General features: G+C 48.5%; 16 protein-coding genes, 1 non-coding gene and 1 pseudogene across 17 annotated transcripts; 10 read left to right on the top strand and 8 right to left on the bottom strand.

The window, feature by feature from the left end:
* Position 1: 1 nt before the first annotated feature.
* On the top strand, positions 2-1420 carry GL50803_00115464 (Endonuclease VIII-like 1; the record flags this gene model as incomplete). Its single annotated transcript, XM_038045680.1, has 1 exon — positions 2-1420. One exon carries the CDS (start codon positions 2-4, stop codon positions 1418-1420), a length of 1419 nt encoding a protein of 472 aa, XP_037901620.1.
* Positions 1421-1438: 18 nt separating this feature from the next.
* On the bottom strand, positions 1439-1948 carry GL50803_0061662 (WD domain, G-beta repeat-containing protein; annotated as a pseudogene; the record flags this gene model as incomplete).
* A 16-nt stretch (positions 1949-1964) lies between these two features.
* Positions 1965-2036, bottom strand: GL50803_00t0030. The gene has a single exon. It is a non-coding gene; the product is annotated as a tRNA-Gly (tRNA).
* A 60-nt stretch (positions 2037-2096) lies between these two features.
* On the bottom strand, positions 2097-2645 carry GL50803_0014960 (uncharacterized protein; the record flags this gene model as incomplete). The annotated part of the gene is made up of 1 exon (XM_001707051.1): positions 2097-2645. The coding sequence occupies one exon, from the start codon at positions 2643-2645 to the stop codon at positions 2097-2099; it is 549 nt and encodes a 182-aa protein (XP_001707103.1).
* A 26-nt stretch (positions 2646-2671) lies between these two features.
* Positions 2672-3307, bottom strand: GL50803_009477 (uncharacterized protein; the record flags this gene model as incomplete). Its single annotated transcript, XM_001707050.1, has 1 exon — positions 2672-3307. One exon carries the CDS (start codon positions 3305-3307, stop codon positions 2672-2674), a length of 636 nt encoding a protein of 211 aa, XP_001707102.1.
* A 12-nt stretch (positions 3308-3319) lies between these two features.
* Positions 3320-4537, bottom strand: GL50803_009478 (Processing peptidase; the record flags this gene model as incomplete). Its single annotated transcript, XM_001707048.1, has 1 exon — positions 3320-4537. One exon carries the CDS (start codon positions 4535-4537, stop codon positions 3320-3322), a length of 1218 nt encoding a protein of 405 aa, XP_001707100.1.
* Positions 4538-4714: 177 nt separating this feature from the next.
* GL50803_0014961 (Vacuolar ATP synthase subunit H) lies at positions 4715-6307 on the top strand (the record flags this gene model as incomplete). Its single annotated transcript, XM_001707047.1, has 1 exon — positions 4715-6307. The coding sequence occupies one exon, from the start codon at positions 4715-4717 to the stop codon at positions 6305-6307; it is 1593 nt and encodes a 530-aa protein (XP_001707099.1).
* A 248-nt stretch (positions 6308-6555) lies between these two features.
* On the top strand, positions 6556-6828 carry GL50803_009480 (Histone-like transcription factor; the record flags this gene model as incomplete). The annotated part of the gene is made up of 1 exon (XM_001707046.1): positions 6556-6828. The coding sequence occupies one exon, from the start codon at positions 6556-6558 to the stop codon at positions 6826-6828; it is 273 nt and encodes a 90-aa protein (XP_001707098.1).
* Positions 6829-6960: 132 nt separating this feature from the next.
* GL50803_009481 (Dynein-like protein) lies at positions 6961-7368 on the top strand (the record flags this gene model as incomplete). Its single annotated transcript, XM_001707045.1, has 1 exon — positions 6961-7368. One exon carries the CDS (start codon positions 6961-6963, stop codon positions 7366-7368), a length of 408 nt encoding a protein of 135 aa, XP_001707097.1.
* A 165-nt stretch (positions 7369-7533) lies between these two features.
* GL50803_0016240 (uncharacterized protein) lies at positions 7534-8688 on the bottom strand (the record flags this gene model as incomplete). The annotated part of the gene is made up of 1 exon (XM_038045852.1): positions 7534-8688. The coding sequence occupies one exon, from the start codon at positions 8686-8688 to the stop codon at positions 7534-7536; it is 1155 nt and encodes a 384-aa protein (XP_037901621.1).
* Positions 8689-8731: 43 nt separating this feature from the next.
* Positions 8732-9073, top strand: GL50803_009483 (uncharacterized protein; the record flags this gene model as incomplete). Its single annotated transcript, XM_001707044.1, has 1 exon — positions 8732-9073. The coding sequence occupies one exon, from the start codon at positions 8732-8734 to the stop codon at positions 9071-9073; it is 342 nt and encodes a 113-aa protein (XP_001707096.1).
* Positions 9074-9223: 150 nt separating this feature from the next.
* On the top strand, positions 9224-11836 carry GL50803_009485 (KH domain-containing protein; the record flags this gene model as incomplete). Its single annotated transcript, XM_001707043.1, has 1 exon — positions 9224-11836. One exon carries the CDS (start codon positions 9224-9226, stop codon positions 11834-11836), a length of 2613 nt encoding a protein of 870 aa, XP_001707095.1.
* Positions 11837-11879: 43 nt separating this feature from the next.
* GL50803_0094287 (uncharacterized protein) lies at positions 11880-16166 on the top strand (the record flags this gene model as incomplete). The annotated part of the gene is made up of 1 exon (XM_001707042.1): positions 11880-16166. The coding sequence occupies one exon, from the start codon at positions 11880-11882 to the stop codon at positions 16164-16166; it is 4287 nt and encodes a 1428-aa protein (XP_001707094.1).
* A 23-nt stretch (positions 16167-16189) lies between these two features.
* On the bottom strand, positions 16190-16822 carry GL50803_004579 (uncharacterized protein; the record flags this gene model as incomplete). Its single annotated transcript, XM_038046114.1, has 1 exon — positions 16190-16822. One exon carries the CDS (start codon positions 16820-16822, stop codon positions 16190-16192), a length of 633 nt encoding a protein of 210 aa, XP_037901622.1.
* A 15-nt stretch (positions 16823-16837) lies between these two features.
* On the top strand, positions 16838-17188 carry GL50803_004578 (uncharacterized protein; the record flags this gene model as incomplete). Its single annotated transcript, XM_038046113.1, has 1 exon — positions 16838-17188. The coding sequence occupies one exon, from the start codon at positions 16838-16840 to the stop codon at positions 17186-17188; it is 351 nt and encodes a 116-aa protein (XP_037901623.1).
* A 17-nt stretch (positions 17189-17205) lies between these two features.
* Positions 17206-17940, bottom strand: GL50803_004577 (uncharacterized protein; the record flags this gene model as incomplete). Its single annotated transcript, XM_001707040.1, has 1 exon — positions 17206-17940. The coding sequence occupies one exon, from the start codon at positions 17938-17940 to the stop codon at positions 17206-17208; it is 735 nt and encodes a 244-aa protein (XP_001707092.1).
* Positions 17941-17984: 44 nt separating this feature from the next.
* Positions 17985-19130, top strand: GL50803_0024485 (GYF domain-containing protein; the record flags this gene model as incomplete). The annotated part of the gene is made up of 1 exon (XM_001707039.1): positions 17985-19130. The coding sequence occupies one exon, from the start codon at positions 17985-17987 to the stop codon at positions 19128-19130; it is 1146 nt and encodes a 381-aa protein (XP_001707091.1).
* Positions 19131-19197: 67 nt separating this feature from the next.
* GL50803_0015956 (WD40 repeat protein) lies at positions 19198-21051 on the top strand (the record flags this gene model as incomplete). The annotated part of the gene is made up of 1 exon (XM_001707038.1): positions 19198-21051. The coding sequence occupies one exon, from the start codon at positions 19198-19200 to the stop codon at positions 21049-21051; it is 1854 nt and encodes a 617-aa protein (XP_001707090.1).
* Positions 21052-21105: the final 54 nt, after the last annotated feature.

The following is a 21105-nucleotide window of genomic DNA, read 5'->3' on the forward strand; positions in this document are numbered from 1 at the left end:
TATGCCAGAGCATCCTGAGGTTCGAGCCTTCGCAGAACGCATAACGTTTGAGGCAGAGCACACTCTCTTTACTAACGTCTCTACTTCGAGGGCGTGTGTGTATAAGGCCCTCCCACCTTTGTTCCTTGATGATTCCATAAAAGTAGCATTTACCATAAGGTGCGAATCTCGAGGCAAGCAGCTCCGAGTTGACCTGGCTCGGGCAGCTGATCCACCTAGGAATGAGGCAAAGAGTATTTTTGTGCGTCTGAAAAGAAATACATCTGACACCTCAGAGACACCCTATGATTTGTGCAAAACAACCGCTTTAAGCCGCCCCTGGGAACACTCAGATCACGCTGTGGCGCTTACCATACCAACCAGTATCGTGATTGGCCTGGGATTAGCAGGCTGTATCAACACCTTCTTAACCCCAGAGGAAGCTTTGAAGTCTAACGCACATCTCTTGTTTGAGGCATCTGATGCTGTGTTAGCAGTATGCTCGCCACGGCCAGAGACCATGTACTGGCGAGTAGGAGACTTCGACCATGCACGGTCCCCTGATCCTGTGGCACAGTACCTAGACTATGTGTCCAAGATACTGTCCAAACTGTCACATATTCCTATAGGTCTTGACGGGTCTTTCATTGTGCCACCCAAGTCGATATTTTCACAACCCATATGCCGGCTTCTTTTGTCTCAGGAATTGTTCAACGGAGTAGGGAATTACCTACGAGCAGAGGCCATGCACCGACTTCTTATTCACCCTTTCACCCCAAGCGTCTATGTGTTTGAAGAGCTTATCCATTGGGTTCATGACACCGTGCGAGAAACCCCTCGATTCCACAACTTGAGTAACAAGTGGAGAAGTCTTGCCGAAAAGAATGTCTCTATTATCGAGACCAAGTGCCCACTCATCCCGATGATCAGAAGGCTATGTGAGGAGGCCTATGCTGTTCTGGATGATCACAGACTCTTTTCGGAGTGGCTTTTATGCTATAAGAAAGCAACTAATTGCATTCTTGATTCCGGGGGCAGAGAAGTTTGGTTCTTCGAAAAGCTAGTCGCAAACAAATCCAGTCATGCAAGTGAGCACGGCGATAAGAAGAATTCTGCTGAGAAGCCAGATGCATGTACCCTGTCAGAGCTCATACTGTCCTCTGAACCTAGTCTTAAAAAGGTTGCAGTACAGCAACTGGCTACGTCAAACGCAGAAAATGTCATTCTTAATAGCACGGAGAATGATGCTGATGTCAGCCAGCTAGACATCTTGGAATACTCTCGCAAAGACCTCCTTCGACGAGGCACGGTACTCGACAATCTTCCAATTGATTCTAGAAACGAGTCAGCTAGTCGATGGCAGGACAAGATTGTTCGGAAGAGTACTGTCCAACAATTACATGACGCTCGAACGTTTCAAGCAAGCCTCCAGTCGAAGTAAAGCAGAGAGTCCGCGGGCCTATATCTGCCTGACCATTATCTTATCATCCAAGGAGTACAGAAGGTGGTCGCTATACAGCTGTACAATGGGAGGCGGCTCTGTTTCAGAGATGGGCATTGTGCTTCTACAATACTGGTCTACAATCTCTAACTGATCAGATACCTTCATGATCGTGTAGTGGTTTGCAAGAAAGAGGGCAGAACGGGCGTTGAGTAATCGTGTAAACGGGGGTTGGTGACACAGCTGGCTGTTCAACTGTTCAACCCTCTGCACCCTCAGCGGCTGCAGGCTGCCTCTCATGGCCAAGAGGTTGAGCCCGTCGGTTCCGACGGTGTAGAGCACTTGCTTGCAGGTGAGCGCGGAGTCGAAAATGGGATACGAGGGGGCCAGCTGGGCGTGTGTGTGAAGAAGGGCGTTCCTTATCAGATCCCAGACCTTCACAGACCCGTCGATGCTGGTGGAAACCAGCGCGCTGTCGGCGACGTGCAGCGACGTCACCGCGTGGCTGTGAGAAAGGGTCGTGGCGGGGTGGGGCGGAAAAGCGTGCACCATGCGGGAGTCGGACCCGCCCCAACAGCTTGGAAGGCTGTCATGCTAGCCGATACACCAATGGTGCCCGGCGCGCCGCATAAACAGCGGATAAATTAGTATGTGCTTTGAATGGTCTGGTTCAGATTTACTCGGGATTGGCGGTGCGGATGAACTCGTCGAGGAGGTTCTCCTCTGGGAGCGCACGCCACCGGGTCCGCTCGGTCCCCCGCAGTGCTTCTTGCTGCCGCTGGAGCCGCTCGATGGTCTCTCGCTCACGAGCTTTGTGTACTCTTGCTTCCTCTGCGTAATTTGTAACGGCATCGATGAATTGTTTAACACCAGCAAAGGCGGTGCGGATCAGCCGCATCTCTGCAGAATCAGATGGAGGCGCAGGAGTGGTTATGTGACCCTTCTCTAGGAGCTCTCGCCGCTCTATGGAAATAGCATCCTGCAGGCGGCGCTCATACTTCTCACGCTCAACAGCCTTTTCTCGCCCTTCGCGATTGAGCATAACAGGACCGTGATCCGTTGTATTCAGGTTCTTGTTGACGATACGGCCAACTGCACTCGTAAGTTGCTCCGCGTCGTTATAGCCTAGATGCTTGCGCTTTGGCTCCCCTTCATGTGCTGATGGTTCTGATGCAGAGTCACTGATGCTATCTGGGAGGTAGGAGATGTCTGTGTCCGATGACATACTATTACAATTTTTAGAAGTGCGTGTCACCCTACGAGCACAGCAGATCCTTTGATTACATGGTCCTCAACGGCATCGAAGTGGACTGCGAGTTGATCATCTACCGCCACAACAGTCTCTGTATCGAAAGATGTGATAGTGGTAGCTTGGAGAAAGCGTACAACCACAACCTTGCTACGGAGAAGGATAAGCTGTCGACTAAGGGTTTCGCGGAGCTCCTTTTGGAAGGAGGCTTCTGGGTCCAATTCTGTTGCATGGTTGGACAGTATGGCTTTAATGGGTTGAAAAATGGTTGTATTGAGCAACTGGTGCGACAACTCAAGAAAGGCTCTGGCGGCATCCTGCTCATTTTCAGTGAGGTACTTTTGTAGCTCCGTCTGCATATATAGAAATGGCTTATCGCTGAGCTTTGAAAGCCGTAGACGCACATAGTCTTCGAAAATGAAGCGTAGCCGCTCCATGTGTAGGTGAACCATGTCTCTATGAACCTTGTCATACATTGCTATTCTGTCTTGAGATTTCGACAGGTATTCCTTAACTGTATCAAGCACCTCTTGCTCGCGCGGAAGAACGATGGGACTATAGCGCTCGTTGTTCCACAGCTGCAGAAACCTGTCGTATGCCCGTTTATTCTGTTCACTGGCCTCAAGTAGCCCGGCCATGAGGCAGCTAATTTATTTACTGCAGCTGTCATTGACGTCTGGAGACTGGGGTTGCAGATCTTTATATGTGTCCTTCGGCAGTACACACACTCCGAGATAAGCTTCCCGCCATAGATTAAGAAGTTGTCGACATATGGGCCGCAATGACCTATCTAGATCATCAAGTTCAGGGCGGGATACTGCACTGTTCATTAAAAGTAGCTCATGTCCAGCACCCACAGATGTCAGTAGCCCCATTTTTCTGTCGGAGCCGTGGAGCATAAGGCTTTGTCGAGCACTATGAAACGCGGAGGATAGTTCCCTTGTGCGTAGATGTGCAGCCAATGAATCAAGTCCTTGCATAATCTTCTTTCCAACAAGCCTACTCTGGCCAGGCCCCATACAGACCAATACACTTGCACCGTGAAATACCATGAGACTTGCAGACGCAAATGGGGCCAGCGTCTTATTTAAAAGTGGGACGAAAGCCAAAGCTGCATCTGTCTCACGGCCAGGCTGAACAGGAAATGCTAAGACAGTCTCTGGTATGCGTGTATATGGTGAGATGTATGAGTGTATCCTGTTGTCGAACAAATTAATGTTCAGTCGCGAGACCGGTTGTTGCCAGAAATCAGTGACCTGGGAGATAGATCCGTGAATATTGTTGCCTGAAAGGGTGTCCATTGCCTTACTAATATCCACGTCATTACCAGATAGAATGTAGACAGCCTTGGCAGGGTCAAGCAGCTTGTCCGTGAACTCCTTGTATGCTCCATTTTTCATTCGTCCATAAAGACCAATCTCTGCCAGTATCGGATTCGCCAGGGGGCTATCTCTGAAGACATGATGCAAAACAAGTTCCTTTGCATGCTCGTAAGGCGTAGCAAGGACCATGATGGCTTCGTGTTGAATATCATCGTACTCGTTGAGCAGAAGGGGAAGAGGACGCTGTGCACGCGGCAGGAGGTCACGAAGCTGCTCAAGACAATCTGTGAGAGAGGGGCGATGGAGCTGAGTGTCTCGCGCATCTGCGGTAAATGCAACGTAGTTTTTAGCAGTGAACCCGTTGAGCTCAATCCCAGCATCCTCTGCGGCAGTTAGCCTCTGAGTGCGGGACAGACCTTGACCAAATGCCATGTGCTCAGCCAAGTGGGTGAAACCAGCAGTCATCGTAGACTCTACCAGCGGACCACCACTGAAGACCACGGTAGCGGAGGGAAGCGCTCCTGGAACTATGTCACGGATAAGCATGGCTAGAAATCTAAATTACTATACTTGGAGAAGGAGCTCTATCCCCGATTGACCAAGAAATGAAATCGCTACAAAATAGCAAGGAGCCCGTTTGCGAGTGGATGAGGCTAACAGTCCTTATTGAAGAACTTTTTGCCGCACAGAGAGATCTTTGGACTTTTTAATTTTGAAATCTCAATGTCGCCACTTGATGCCTTTGAAGTAGTGCTGCGACTCAATGATCTAACCCATTTGGCGCCCAAATCCACTGGAAGTGTATGCAAGCTGATGTGGTCCGACTATACAGAGAGGGGCAAGCTGTTTTCTGAGGCCGCCGTGACAACTAAGGATGAACTTATTTCCTTCTCTCTTTCGTTTCTGCACAACCCCGCTTCTTCGTCCAGTGCTCTCCTTGCAGCAGTCCTCTTCCGCCTTTCAGACTTCTGCCAGTGGTGCTCCGATTTCGAACAGAGGCTCATTACAAGACTCGATCCCCAGCTATTCAATCAGTTGGTGGCGTCCTTTGAAAAAGAGAGAAACCTCAATCGGCATGTGTTGTACTATGAGCGCGGAGACGAGGCCTTCTCCTACACACCTCTGGCAAGTGGAGAAAATCCCATATCCCACAAGTTCACTACGGGGTGCTACCTTTGTGCATTAGACACGCTGCTGGCACAGTTAGCTCACAGCGTGACAGTAAGCATGCCCCTCTTCTTCAGTGTGTGTAGAACTGCCGATCGCCTTATGGATATCATAGCAAACTTCAAGCTAGTATACACACCTCTCATTGAGAAGAGTCTGCCTCTCCTGGCAAAGCTCATGATGAACCCCGTTCTCTTTGCCTTTATTCTCACCGCAGAGACGTTTGACCACGGATCAGTGGACAGAGCTTACATGGATCAATACGCAGACGACTATTACAACGCCCATGCAGACAGCATGATTACCGGGCTTTCTGGAGAGCAAGAGCGCCAGACGCTTTCTCCAGGTTCCCCACGGACAGTTGCCGGAAGTAAGCTTCTTCCACTCTTCATTAACATGATAGTCAGCCACCTGCCACGCGTGAGTAACCAGAAGTCGGTTGAGTTTCCAATAATATATGGCTGCCTTCTTTGCATATGGCTCAGCTCCTTCGTCGAAAAGCGCTCCTTGTTAACACAGGGCATCTTTGTCCTTATCGTAAGGATACTGAACTGTACCATCCTTCAGAATGTTGCTAAAATTGTTCGTCTGTCGCTCAAGATCCTTTTGAACGTTAGCACTCTCCCCGAGGCGGTAGATTTTATGGCAGCATCCCAGCTGGATGCCGTTCTTGTCGTTATGGAAGGCAAAGGATGGCAGGAGTCTAAGGAAAACCCCTCAGGATGCATATACACCTTACTCAGGGAGCTCCGTGCCATTCTTGAACAAACTATCAAGAAGGTGACAACCTGGGAAACGTACTTGGCGGAACTTAAGTCAGATCTTCTTGGGAACACTCCTGTGCACACGAGCGAAGCATTTTGGAAGGCCAATTCGCACAGGCTTCTTGATAATTCCGCCTATGCCCTTAACCGCCTAGAGCAGATTGGCACGAAGGCATACAAGTCTGACACCAATTCGCTACTTGTCTGCTTGAACGACATTGGGATGTTCTGCATAAGCTACAGCAATGGCAGAAACGTGGTAGCCCAAATGCCCAACATCAAAGCATTTGTTATGTCCTGTCTGCAGCACGAGGCCGAAACCGTTCGTGACGCTGCCATCGTGACCCTTTCGAAGGTCCTCGTGGACAACTGGCGCAATGTGTGACGCCCTGGTACGGGCCTTTGCGGGGCCCATGTTTAAGTAAAGGACTGCGTGGATGGGATCCTTCCCCTTGCTTCTGGTGTACCGTGCGGCAGTCTTTGACAGAGACCACTGCGAGAAGAACTGGTGGTGAGGGTTCACGAGACAGAGTAGGGTAATAAAGAACACACCAGAGTAACACAAGGGTGCAGTTTTTTCTCGCCAATTGACTTTGCAAAGGTAATTTACTCGTATCAATTTATAGGTATCGGATGTCTCTCGAACTTCAGATATCTAAGGTTAAACGGATTACCAAGCTTGCGGCGCCCTCCCATGTAATCAATAAGGACACTATCCGAGCCATTGCATTTGTTGCCCAGCGTGTCACGGCCCATGCCCTACAGTCGGCTATACAGGAATCGAAGCGGAACAAAAAGAAGATAACCGGATACGAGCATTTAGCTGATGCTGTGATACACGCCCCTGGGTTGGCCTTCCTTCGTGACACCGTTCCCCATCCCATTCAACTGAATAGGAATGGATAGCTCATTCCGGGATGATCCTTAGTTTCTGTGATTTACATCCCACTTCTCTTCAGGGCGGTTTGTTATCAAGACCATTGACTATCGCAATCTTCTACAGAATCTGTGAACAGAGAGGTCAGGGAGATTTAAAAAATGGAGTACTTTGACCATGTAGGTATTTCCTATGACGGGGATAAAGTTAACGACGAGCCCCACGGCTTCGGTCAGATGACCATGCAGGATGGGTCAAGATACACGGGAAACTTCCTTAGCGGCCAATTTCACGGAGATGGCGAATTGGTCTTTGAGAGCGGAGGCGTAATGGGCAAGATTGTGGGGAGGTGGGACAATGGAGAACTGCAGGAACACAAAATTTTCTTCGGAGATAACCTCCAATTTGAAAGTGACAATTGGAACTATTTGATCCCCAGCGATCGTCGATTTCACAACGAAATCACAGGCGCAGTCCCTGTTGCGGCCTCGCGAACAGAGCCGTCTCAGTTTCCAGACCTTCTCTCTATCGCAGAATACAAAAGGAACCAGTCTGCAGCAGCGCACTAGCCCTCTGGCTTGTCAGATGAGTGAATCTCTGACCACGCTTCCCGTTTACTTTCTCATGTCTTTCCCTATCATCGCTTCTCCTTATCATCAACAAACTGCCATCTCTCAGAGAGTTCAAAGGGGATTCTGACTAAATAACCTGATAAGTGGGCGAGTTCGAGGCCCCTAGATGCCATCAAATAGATCAAAGTCTGAGTAAGTATCAATGTAGCTGTTGGGGCCCGCACTGAACTGATCTGTGTAATACGATAGCTCCATCCTGACATTCTGTGTGCTGTAGTCACTTTCTCTATCAAATGTGTTGGAGTCGTCGTATGGCACGCTACTGCTAGAATCTCTAATGGGATAGCCAGTGAAGTTTCTAATGGGAAGCCTCTGGACAGCTGACGAAGTAACCGGTGAGGCGATTCGCTCAGGGCCGCTGAGCATTATCTCTGAAGTTGAATAAAACTGAACCAGTAAGCGTCGTCTTTCGACGAACTCTGGGACCAGCTCTGGGTAGCGTAGTGATGAAGATACAAGGAACTCATACTTGAGATCTGGTGCAGACAAGATTATGGTGTAGGGCATGAGCCCATACCTAGTGGGATAGGGAAGGCTATACTGGTCAGAGTTCGTTAGTCGTGGATCCGTATTTGCAAAGATTCTGTTCACGCCCCGGCTGATGTTTGAAACGCTTATAGCTCTGTGTTGTGTGTCATTGAACATAGCCTCTTGTATTTTCACTGCTTCCTCCAATTCTGCGCATTGCTTCGTGAGCAAAGCAAGCCTCTCTTTTAGAGTAGCTACGCCAGGCTTTGTGGACCTTGCCTTAGGGTAGCGTGGAAGTAACACGGGCTCGTTTGCGGTGTATACACGTGCTAATTCAGACGTGTGGCGACCAGTTTCCCTTATGGGTATGTCTGTTCGTTTGCCATATTGACTTAAGAATAACGCGTTACAACCGACAAATTCGGAATTTCTACTAGACGAACTGACAAAGCTAAAGGAGCCTAGACGGGGTCCAGTCCAAATAATGAAAAGCTTAGTGGTCTGGATAACTCCCATTGCCTCCAGCGGACCTGTCACGTCATACAGCCTCCTTTTGTTTGTAATGGTGAGTAGATCATCTTTGGCTATGCATACATATCCCTCTCTTGTGCGAGCCGCACTAGTGGAGAGCTCACAGATCAACCTACGGGCAAGTTCGATTGACCTGGTTGTCGATTGCTTTTCCTTTAGATCGGGGCAGCTAATGACAGAAGTTGAGCTAGTCGATGTGGCAGAGGTGGAGGGGGTCTGACGCTTCAGCGGAGGGGAGGACGCTTCGGAGGGAGTCATAGAATATACCTATAAAACTTGTATTTTTAAGAAATATCCGGGTATGGAACCTCAACAGACCCCGTGCAGATCTCTTGTTCTTCTACCATTTACCCTAGAGACCGAACAAGCAGAGATACCCTTTGATATGGAACGGATTGTTCCTGAAGAATTAAAAGCCCCAGAGGCGATTGCGCGAAATGTTAACACTCCGCCAAAGCTTATTTTTCGCGGCCATGAGATGCAGGGATCGCCGTTGGAGCTTCCAACCGACTACGTTATTACTTTTCATAAGGACTCGGGTGCAGTCACTACCCATGACAGATGTACGATGTTCTTAGAGCCTGGCGACCAACCGCAGCCATCCCCCCGCTCTATTATGGGTTTGTATCAGATGATGCTTTAATGAAGTAAATACAAAGCAGTCTTCAACTCATTGATCTGTGACAAAGGCGTCGAGTAACACACCACTTATGTATTATGAGGATAAAGCTTCAATCCTACATTCCAACGGCACAAGCGCTGAACGGAGCATTTAAATCCTTTAGAAAAAGCTATGCCCGGTGATCCATCAAAAACGTATGTCCAGAGGTGGATTCAGGATGCACTACCGCCTCTGCAGACTGAGAAGATAGCTATAGAAGTAGATAACCTGGGGTATATGGTGGGGACTAAGGGATCACGGATAGGACTAATTAGGCAGAATACTGGGGCGGCTATTCACTATATGGAAGATCCGCCTGGCTCTAAGCGCTTTTATGCAGTTATTAAGGGAACGACAAAGCAACTGGCCGACGCAAAGGCTGCGATTTACGCAGACGTCTTAGATTACCATCGGTGGGTTAAAAGGGGAAAGGGCAGTCTCTCCGATGCCCTGGGGAACCGCATGTACCCGTATTCTTTAGTTCTTCGCCTTCCCCCTGGAGGATCTCGATTCTACTCCGGTCCTGGATATCAGTCGTTCTTAGAGCTTTCGATCCGAAAGGACATATTTATCAATGTCAGCCAGCAAGACGAGTTGACTGTCCGAGCTGCAAGTACTGAAGCACTGATGGAAGCCGTACAAAAGGTCACAGATATTTTGAACACATTTGTTAGTCTTGCTGCTCCAATCCCCAATTGGACTGTAGGCCGAGTGATCGGACGCAACGGAGAGGCACTGGCCAAGGTATCAGATATTATTCAAATAAGGACAAATTCCCGGTTGATTTGCTTCATATCCAACACGCATAAGGCTGAAGGACTGGTATCTTATTTTGTGGTGTTGGCAGATAAGAGGGATGCTGTTACCCTAGCCATGCAGATGGTCTTTTCCAGGATCTCTTCGATTACTATAGAGGCAGGCCTGTTTGTTCCTGTTATGGAGACCGAGAACGTCATCATGCTCCCGATTGACTCCACATCTTTGTGTAGCTATGGCCTAAAGGCGCCTCTTGCGAAACTTCAAAGCTCTTCAGGCTCTCATAGCAGGAAATATTCATCTATATCGATGGATGGGTCCTTCTCGCTACCCCCGGAGATGCTGTCGTTACTACCCACAAGCAGCCCTCCTACCCATGCACGGCACTTTTCTACCGTAGAAGGAGATGTAGTGCCTTGCCACGCCGTGCAAACCACTACTGCCCACCGGCGTCTTAATAGCTCTATCCCATATAGTGTTAGCAATAGCACACAGTCTGATGGCCAACAGTCATTCCTATTCCAGCTTTCTTTCCCCAACTCCTCAGTAAGTAACACCACAGATCAGGCGCTCAAGTGCAATTTTTGCTGTGCAAAGAGAAGGTCCCTCTTGCCGTGTTCTGATTTTCTACGCACACCTTACACAGTTGAGAGCCTCCGCGAATCAACAGTGGCCGTTGATAGGAGGTATCTTGTCATGCATGTTCCAGAGCACTGTGACAATATGCAGGAGTTTTGGCAATCGTCTCTTCTTGCAGCCCTGGCAACGGTTGGGCGCGAATTTTTCTTTATCGAGGACCCTACCACTGCAGTAGACTTTGTCAAGTCGGCATTTGACTTCACAGTATCCTGTTCTCCAGGACGATGCTACTACGCTTCTCGAACGGACGAGTTATTCGATACTATATATGATATCTCCGAGGGGCTCTCCTCACGCAGAGTGCGGCTCTGCTTCGACAGTGGCATGGATGACTGTGACTACACCAAGTTGTTTGCATCTTCAAAAACCCACTATGCGTGGTATACAAAGCAGCTTATGGATGTAAGTATCTCTGACGCATTGCCCAATGGCCTTGCGCAGCACCTATCAGCCATTAGCGGCGTTGGTGGAATGGACAAACACTATAGCATGTGGCACTCTTTGAACTTTGACTGCTACGTGCAGCCTCCCGGCCGAAAGTCTGCTTTAGAGCATGACTTCTCCATGTCCCTTAGTGACGAAGACATACCGCAATTACAAGATGCTGCTGACGAGCCTGCGGTTAGCGTATCTGGCTTGGGGATATCATATATTTTGCAGTCTAAAACGGGTTATGATATCTTGGTGAAGATAACCCTTGTTCCTAAGAGCCTTACTCCCTTGGTATCTGCAACCGATGAGACAGATGTGGATGCACTGTGTAGAGGGGACGCACGCTTGATACTCCTTAGAAAGTATATCAAGAATCTAAAGACTATATCCAGTAATACTGCGTACACAAGTCCTATTACGACCACCAAATGTTACGAAGTGCAATCCGAACCATCCCAATTCGGAGAGGCTCTTCCCGTCAAAACACATGTCATAACACTCAACTTACCAGACGTCCCACTTGACGTGGCGACACACATAGATCCCACGCCTCTGTCACTTGAGGATCTGGCCACGGGGGTGGGGTACTCTACAGCGAAGGGCCTCCTCCCACCCAGCCAAGATTCCAAGTTTCCTATGCCGTCCACCGTTCTTATCCAGGACCATCCCAATGCTACCCTGAACCGGGTGGTCTTCGCTGGGCTTGGTGACATAGTTGCAACTTCTTCCTACCTCCAAGAGTTACCCCATGTGGCCAAGCCTAAATTAGTCGTCGACTTCCGACCCTTTGCTGGGTATCGGTGGAGGAGGAAGGGCCTTATTAACAAGGTGGTTAGCTTCACTGGACTGGTATCTATTCTTCCGAGCATTGTAAGCAGAGTCAAGGAGGTCTTAAAGACGTTACCAGATCAGGAGTAAAAGATCAGAAGTGAATAAAAATTAAAACTGCCTGAGCTGTGCGATGACCACGTTTGTGAGTACCTTTCTTCCGGTGGGGGATCGTTTGAGCGACCCGGATTACGCTGATAACGCAGTCCAGACAGTACTGTATTTCCCCAAGCTGGCAATTTTTGCTGAGACAACAACGATCTATTCTACCTCATACAAGCCCAACGATTCCCATGGGCCCATTGGACTTACGTACCTGAATGAAAGTGTTAATAACGGCATCATCTTATCCGTTTCAAAGCGGAGCGCGTCCTCATTTCTCTGCCTATCTGCTATTGTAAAGGATAGTGACCCTGACAGTCTCTCTGCTCTCAAATTCCTCCAGCATAGGATCAGTGTGAGGCGTGATGTTGGTAATCCAGACGTCTCAGCAGATTTACACACTCTGGAATATCTTCTAATCCATAACAAGATGTACACCACCTACACGGTGTACAGTGTGACTGATGCTCAGTGCGAATTAAAGTACGTTGCCCCCACGTCAGTACCCTTGATTGGAGCCATCGCTGTGGAGGGGACGCCATTTATTGCTGCCACTGGTGTTTCAAAAGACGGCTATAACTTTACATTTGATTGTCTTCTTGATGAGGATAATGGGGGGAAGCTTATCCCTGTGCGCACCGTTAAACAGAAAACAGGAGACGTCACATCCTTCGTTGACACAGCCCTTTACCCCGCCATCAATATGATATCTGACCGCCCCTCTACCGCATGTACTACTCCTGCAACGACAGTCAAAGACTTTGTCCATCAGGTTAGCTCTCGTAACACGCGCGCTGCATCTGATGTTCTGTATAAATTTTCTGCTGTCCACCTAGATTCTAGTACAAAAACTGTGTACTACAGAGAGTACGATTTGAAATCGACTAACTTACGAGTCATACATGCCCCAGGTACAAAGAAGTCGGATAAGCACAAGGCAGCAGACTCAGTTGATTATAGTGCGACCATAGAAAGCTTCAAGCCAACTGTCCATTATACCAGGACGCTCATTGTTAACTCTGCGGTGCCCATTGTTCGTATTGCAGCGCTAGTTATGCCGTATACGCAGAACTCGCTTCTCAATGACAAGTACGCCGTTATCACAGACTGCGGTGACCTTCAACTTTATTCCAGGAGAGAGCAGGCAGACGGTCCTTCTGCTAGCATCAAAGTGTTTTCTAAAAAGCTAAGACGAGCGTTCCTTGTGCCTCTCAGAGATGGAGTTATCATGCTCACCTCTTCTACCGGGGAGTCTGCTTTAGTTGGCATAGATGGCAAGTGGAACTCCGACAAAAATATTGAAGAAATGCGGGGCCATCTCTGCAAAATCTTTATTGATGAGTTCTTAGCAACTAATCCTAATTACGACCAACAGAATTTGAGACACGAGCTGTCGAAGGACCTTCTCCCGCCTATTGACTCCTTTTCCAAGTCAGTTCAGGTGAAGAAGCACATAGATAAGCTAGCAATAATAACCACCTTCTCGTACAATTCGACTGTCACCTGTGCCTCCACGGCTCCTGATCATAAGCTTGTTTGTTTGGGCTTGACATCCCGAAAGTTCATCTTTGTGCCCACAGAGCCGATCAAGAACAGGGCTCTTTTGTCAAGCTATAGAGGTAAGCTGAGCCGCGAAACTGCTAATAATCTGCAGGGACAGTACACAAAGTATGATGTAGAGGCTGCAGTGAAGGATACTGTCGCGTACTTGGCCAACCGGGGCCTTAATGGTCAGCAGCTCATGGAGCGTGTTAGCTTTTTCTTCGCATTTTCAAAGGACGTGGGGCACTCAGACTTTTTGCCTGTGCAAGAAAGTGTTCTAGATGTTGCAAATCATAACCACGATGCTCCATCAGATACGATTGAAATGCTCTCCATTCTGGCATCTGTCACTAAGGACGAGGTTCTGGGGAAGTCTAGCTTGGCGGCCTATGACCCTGATCTCGGGAAATCCATGATAAACGACCTCAGGGAGGTGATGCGCAGTACGTTAAGGACGGTCGCCGTCCCCGGTGTCGGATCCACGGCGATCCCAGGAGAAGGAGCCCTTCAGGCTTCCGATCATCATCTTCTTGCAGATCAGCTTTCGGACCATACTGGAACACGCTCTAAACGAGTTGAGTTCCTGGAGCCAACGCTGCGTGGAGCAAAGCTGTCGACTGCAATTAATTTCACTCTTGCGGATCTGAGTGCCATAGAGACAAGAGGATTAACTGAAGCTAACGGCTCCCACGTTGCTGCACCGATACACTCTGCCAGCGGACTTTATCAGACAGATCGAAATGTGGTGCAAGAACCCCCAGATCACGCTCATCTAGACTCATTAATAGAGGAGAATTTTAAGAATCATCTTGTTGATGCAACTCGTAACCTTTTAGAGTCGGGCTTCGACTGTCAGAGACTTTTTAACGCCGTCGAGGAAGACGTGAAAACTGCCATACTTAGTATGATGAATGTTTCTGACCTGAATGAGGACTCCAGAACTGCGCGACTGGCAGATCTTCCATTGGTGCCTCATCACGCTGATGAGCGTGTCACGTCAGGCAGAGACGCAATGTTAGATGAATATCCGGCTGAGCCAGGGGTTAACGTTCCCGTGTCTCTCTTGTCTGCGGCTTGGCTTGGAGCAATTAGTAATAGTCTAGCTGTTAGGGATACTACGAGACATCCTGTACAGCTTCCTGTGCTTAGCAACCTAGGCGGCGCCAAGTTGTTGCTAACTCATTACAAGGAGATCCAGGAAAAGAAATATACTTTAGTACGGAATAAGTTTACTTTGGCGCTAGAGCTACTATTAGCTGATGATCCTCTTTTTTTGGCAGCCTCCTGCTCCGCCAGGGGGTTGTCTAGCATGAAGAATTCATATTATTTGACAGACTATATTCGCCGGGAGCATGAAGAGATCTCACAGTGCCCATACTGCTCCGTTTTTTCCATTCGATGCAATCTTTTCCAGCTCTCTTCGCGTGGAGAGACTGTGTGCAGCACAACTGAGCGCTTGCTGTGCGAGATCTTAGATAGCTCACACGAGATAAGGCAGGACTATGCTGTCCGTATTATTGCAGGAATGGAGGCCTTCTTGACAAGAGTATATCAAGAAGATCTTAATACGGCAATGACTGCCCCCGGGGAGGAACCGCTGGCATCCTTGCAGTATACACAGTTTCCTCAGCGTCTCATTACATTTGTCCCCGATGGAGGGCTGGTGAATAATTTGACTTTCATGCAAGACATTGCAGGACCCAGTGGAGCTCCTCAAAAGGTCAGATATGAGCTTATTGGAACCATATCACAGGACTGCTTGGCTGTTTACAAGCTAGATACTGTCGGTAGATGGTGTATGCTCGAAGGCAGTGATTCTACCGGGCTCACCATCAGTATCAGGCCCAATGACGTAGCAGATAATAGTTTTTATGCCGTATACAAGCAAGTCAGTGGCTCAGAAGGTGCAGTAGGAGTGCCCCTGGATTCGTTGCACAACATCATGACACTGGCATACGGTACCGACGATACTCTGCGGCCGTCTGCAGAGATACCGGATTCTGATCTCAATCCGCTCAGCGATTCGTCCTTGAAGAAAGAAATATCTCTTTTAAAATCTCAGTTGGAGTACCGAACAAGGCGTGAAGAGAGAGCGACAGAAAAGGCACAAGCATTAAGCGCAGAGAACCATGAACTGAAGAAGAAGATTGAGTCACTGAAAGTTGATTTGAAATTCGAAGAAATGCTTACAAAAAGCGAACTTCTTCGTCAGCAGAGTGCAGCGGAAAATGCAGAGCAGGACCGCAGGCTAGATGAGCTCTTGCGTCTTCAAACAGAATTGCGGCAACGTGAAAGCGAGGAGAAGATCTTGATATTAGAGCTCGAGGAGGCTCGCAGGAGAATCGCAGACTTGGTGCATACCCGCGAGACAGCCGACATAGATGAATACGATGTAATACTGAAGCATTGCTACACTACCTTGGGTGGAGATGAGGCAGACGTACCTGAAAAGCGCAAGGAGCTCCTGCTGATGTTACAGAAGCAGTGCATTGCAGTGTCGACAGAGTATGACTTGAATAACCCCTATCGCAAAGGAAGCATGCGGCTATCATATGGTCCAGCAAGGGCCTCACAAATGCGCATGTCAAGAAGCAGGGCCGATGCCCGATCCATAGCTCAGAGCTTGGAAGCGTTCCATGTTTCAGACCTTCAAGACAATGAGTTGGGGAACAGAAAGGTAATAGCGACTACGCTTCTTCCTGTCATTTGTTTCTTTATTGGAATAGCGATCATTGTTATTTTTGCGATGGCATTCAACAGGAACGACGTCGTATGACAAAAAGCGGGTTCATCCACAACTCAATCAGTGTCCTCTCCGTTACATATGCCCGGATGCTGAAATTGTGGAGCCTTTATTTGGCGATCCATGCGGTGGAGTGCGACAGCCAAAGGATAGATCCTTGCGAATGTTAGTTTTGATCCATGAACTATCCCAATCATGTGTGGGCATAGGGGGTCTGGAAGCCGCTGCAGGGTCTGAGATATATTATGTAATGTATTAGGGGTCAGATCTGCTCTGGGGATGAACAAGAGGAAGTCTGGTGGCCCCGTTTGCAGTGTCTTTCGTGTCACTGGGCGGTTGAATGCCTGGAATATATGCCAGACGGCATAGCAGTATCGTTGTAACATTGGTGGAGGGCTGTGGAATGTAACAAAGTGACCCTTAGCGCGCAGATTGGCATACCCACGCATAACGGCCGTCATCGCTGGTCCATATTCGAAGTTGATCCGCTCCATAGCAATAGCCAAGACGCGAAACATCTCGTCAGAGAGAAGAAGCTTTCCCTGTGAGTGTAAATGCATAACTTCGATAGCGGTAAGAAACTGCTTCTGATCAGTGATCCACCCCATGCGATCGGACACCCTGCCGCGGGCTTCTATTAACCGAAAGGAATAGGGAATAGTATCTGCTGGGAGCGCAGCGACTCGCATGGAGATGATTTTAAAATGGCCCAACAGGAAGGAAACGATCAGAGCTTTATCAGGACTAAGAAAGCGCAGGTGGGAGGGATACACTGCCCCATGTTCTTCTTTCCTACTTATAGCATGCCTTCCGAGCCGCCGGGACCTGTTTTGATACACCCAGAGAGAATACTAAGAAATATTGTGTCAATAAATGAAGCCCAATGCGCATCTCTTGTCCGCTTTCCAGTGCGGCTTCCTTCTTCACTCGCAACTGACTTGAAGGCACTTTCAGGAGGGTTTGGAGCCGGCACTGGCCAGCAGATCCTAAAGAACTTAAACCAAGAAGAGACCACTCTTTTGTTTACGCTAATGGACAAGCTAGCGAAAAAGTAGGACAACGGGCACACCCTTTAAGCATCCTCAGGGTCAGCAACTAGGTCTTCCTCCCCGAGAGGCTCGAAGATACTACCCCTGGTAAATCCCACGGTGGCCCTTTCCCATTGGTGCAGTGGACAGACGGACTTACAGACTCCGTCCAGCCAGGTGTCAATGGAGCAAAAGTGGAGCTTTTTCAATTCCCAAACAGTGCTCTTGAACTTGTAGCTATCAAACACACTAACCACTTGCTTGCGAAACCGGCTCCCGAGACAACGTTCAGGGGTTGCTTCCCCGCCAAGATAGATCTCCACATGCACCATGTCGTGCTTTTGCGGCCGTTTTTTGTTGTTGAAGTAAACCCCCTCATAGAAAATGAGGTCGCCTTCGCGGATAAGGTCATGGGTGTCATAGCGGAGGGGGAGGGTGTCAAATTGATATGCTTGGTTGTAGGGCAGGGGCTCAAAACCAAACTCGTCCTTTAAGTCCATTAGAGCCTGTCTTATGAGTCCGCAACAGTCAAGCTGAAGGGGGTAGGCAGCCAGTTCGGAGCCTTCTGGATGCTCTTTGCGAGAGTAGGGTGTACCGCAGTAGCCCATGGCTTTCTCAATGAAGAGCCTGCGAAGTCTATCCTTCTCTGCCTGGGTGCGTTGAATGGGCTTGGCCCGAGCCGCAATCTTTGCCCGTTCGGCTCGCTTCTTTTCTAGAAACGTTTGGAACGCGTCTTGAAGAGAACAGGTGGTGTCGTGCGTGTCCTCTTGCGCATCCATTTAAGATCTTTGCCTAAAAATACCATTTAAAAAATCTATAGGAAATGAAGTACACATTGAAAGATGTCTTCAAATTGTTCACGCCACTGGCAGAGATGCCCCCAGAAATTCAGACAATTAAGAATAATTTCCCATTGAGGATTTTCTCTGATATCTCCAGCGGTCTTGCCATTTCTGACGTGAGTAATTTGAATTTCTCTGAGTTCATCAAGACTCCTAATCTTCGTCAAAACAGAGGTACACAGCCACGTGCAAAACAATATGCATCGAAGTTTGTAACGGATAGCCAACAAAAGACACTAGCGCACCAAAATCAAATGCCCGAAGAGCCTATCCATTGGGATAAGCCTGACCCAAGTGATAAGTTTGACGATCTTCTGTGCCCAGACTTCAGGACTGCCGGCGGAAAAGAAAGTATAAGTGATTCGTTTCGAAGTACCACTGCCTCAGATGCTGTCCTCGATGTGATGGACCTTATTTCTGCACCAGACAGTAGGAAGAACATCTATTCAAATCCAAAGCATCAATCTGCATTAACAAGTGATCTGCCAGTAGAGACTGCCAATGAATCAGATAATGCAGGGGACAGGGGTCCTATTGGCCTTGCAGGAGACGACATTGAAGACGTTCTACAAAAGTTAGAGCAGGGTCCTGTCACCGGACCCAACACTATCGACTCTTTACCCGAAAGTCAAGGTATTTCTGAACATGGAGTACCGCAGTTCCCTGTCCCGCCCACTAGTGATCCTGCGATCTTTGGGTTCCCAACACTACCCTACACACAAGTAATTCCGGGTATACAGCCAATCTCAAACCAGCTTGTTTTCCCGGTGTACCATCCCCAACAGCAGATTGTCGGACTTGCAAATCCAATGGGCGCTGCCCCATCCATGCAGCCTATGCACGGGATACCGGCTATTCCAGCTGTGTATACTATGCCTGTGCAACAGACTCCTCAGACGTATGATGTCAGCTGGGAGTATCTGGATCTAAACAACATAATGAGGGGGCCATTTCCCAGCGTAACAATGTGGAAGTGGTACAAACAGGGCAGTTTGCCCAACACGCTTCGCATCCGCGTTGCTGGTGATACCGGACCATTCCTTCCCCTTTTTAGCAGGTGGGCCAAGTCATTAGCACGAGGAGTTGATCCTTTTAGTGTACCTCCATCAGAACTATCTTATCAGTAAATTCACGCCTTGAGTCTTGGCCCAGAATCCCTCTTTTAAAAAAATAAGACGCTTTTGGATCCGGGAAATGGTTCTTCAACTCCGCAGGGTACTTGGATTTTATCCCCATAGAAGACGCACACTTCTCTTCCATCCTGACGGAGAGAGGTGTATCTATAGTATTGGCTCGACTATAGTGATTTCTTCTTTTACTGATCCCGAGAATCAGACGATTCTCCGTGGCCATGTGGGCACCGTGAGTCATATGGCCTTGGACCCTAGTGGTCGCATGCTGATCAGTGCAGAAGACGGAGAGGATTCGGATGTTTGTATCTGGAATTTGGAGACAGATAGCCTGCACTTCCGCTTTTCCGAGCACGATTTTGGGGTGTCCTCTGCCAATTACAGCGCAGATGGTTTATTTTATGTTTCGTATGGTGCCCGCGACAAGATGATCTTCATCTCCGAAGCAGCCACTGCTGATATCGTTTGCAAGCGGAAAATTGGTGACCTGGACCTGGCATGTGTCTTGTTCGGTGGGAGAATCAAGGACGAGCGTGGAAGAAAGCTTGCGCTTTATAATCTATTGGGTTATACCCAGTCAGGGGCTATCGTATCTTTTACATTCGATCCCAAGACCTCAACCATTCAGCCCATTCCTTTAACAACTGGCCCGGTGAAACGCGTAATCCGAGACATCGCCCACTGCACTAAGGACAGATCATTGATGATAGCTGGATCCATGTCCGGGGAAATATTGGTCATTGATGCGGTGAAAAACACCTTCTTGAGCTTCATCCAATTACCCAATGGCGCACCAATAGAATGCATTGTGGTATTTCCGGGAGAAAGCAAAGACTTAGATAGTATACGACCTGTTTATACCACATATGAAAGGTTGGATGCATTTGATGAGACCATTGCTGCAGGTGGTCATGGATTTATATCAATAATTAAAGGCCAGGGGAAGAACTGGGATGTGTCTTCAACCCTCAGCGTTCCCGGGCGAGTTACGAACCTTGCTGCTGATTCCCTGGGTCGTATTCTCGCAGGGACAGATAACGGGAGTATCATTTTAATAATTCAAGAAGGCTCTTCTTACAAGGCCGTTCCGGTAAGCGAGAATCACATTGCCCCGGCAACGTCCGCGTGCTTTGCAGGAAACGGGGACGCAACGATGCTTATTACCGTTGCGGCGGACAACACCTGCCGTATTTGGGATCTTAAAGATTTCTATCCTGGGTTAACAATAGACGTGTCGCCAAACTCGCCGTCTGCCGTCTACCTGAACGAGATCCAGATTTTAGTTGGCTGTACAAACGGAGATCTATTAATCTATGACATTGAGAACGGCGATAAATTGCTGACTATCCAAGGCGCAGATCGGATCGCAGTTACTAGCCTCTACGGTCACAGGACGCGCATTTTGGTGGGAGGGTCTCACGGGGACGTCCGCGAGTGGGACCTAAGAAGCAGGAAGATGATTGGTGGTCACAAGGAGCATACACTACGTGTTGCGAATCTTTCTTTAACTGGCGATGGAGTAATCGTTTCGGCAGCAGAGGACAAGTATATAATTGCATCTAAAAATGGCACTCGTGTCTCCGATTTCCTTGCAGAGGGGCCTATCAGAGGAATGACGTTGATCGGTGACGTATGTGCAATATCTTGTGGCCGGATAGTTGCTCTGGTTGACGTCCCCAAGCGGCGTCAATTGAATAAGATAGAGCTAGGGTCAAGAATGACCAGCATAACGCACAATAGTAAGTACATTTTCGCTGGCAGCGAAGCAGGGACGCTATACGTATTCACACACGGATTAGAGCTGGTTGAGGAAATACCTGCCCATGCTGCAGATAAAGATTTGCATCACATGTCATGCACAGAGGAGTGGCTTTGTACCATGGACAATGATGGCTGTGTCATGGTGTGGTCAATGTAGGTTGACCGGGTTAACATGCCAAGGTAGTACACTAGATTAATTCATAATCGTTCA

The sequence above is a fragment of the Giardia intestinalis genome, chromosome 1 (genome assembly GCF_000002435.2).
Source record: "Giardia intestinalis strain WB C6 chromosome 1, whole genome shotgun sequence".
Taxonomy (NCBI): Eukaryota; Fornicata; order Diplomonadida; family Hexamitidae; genus Giardia; species Giardia duodenalis.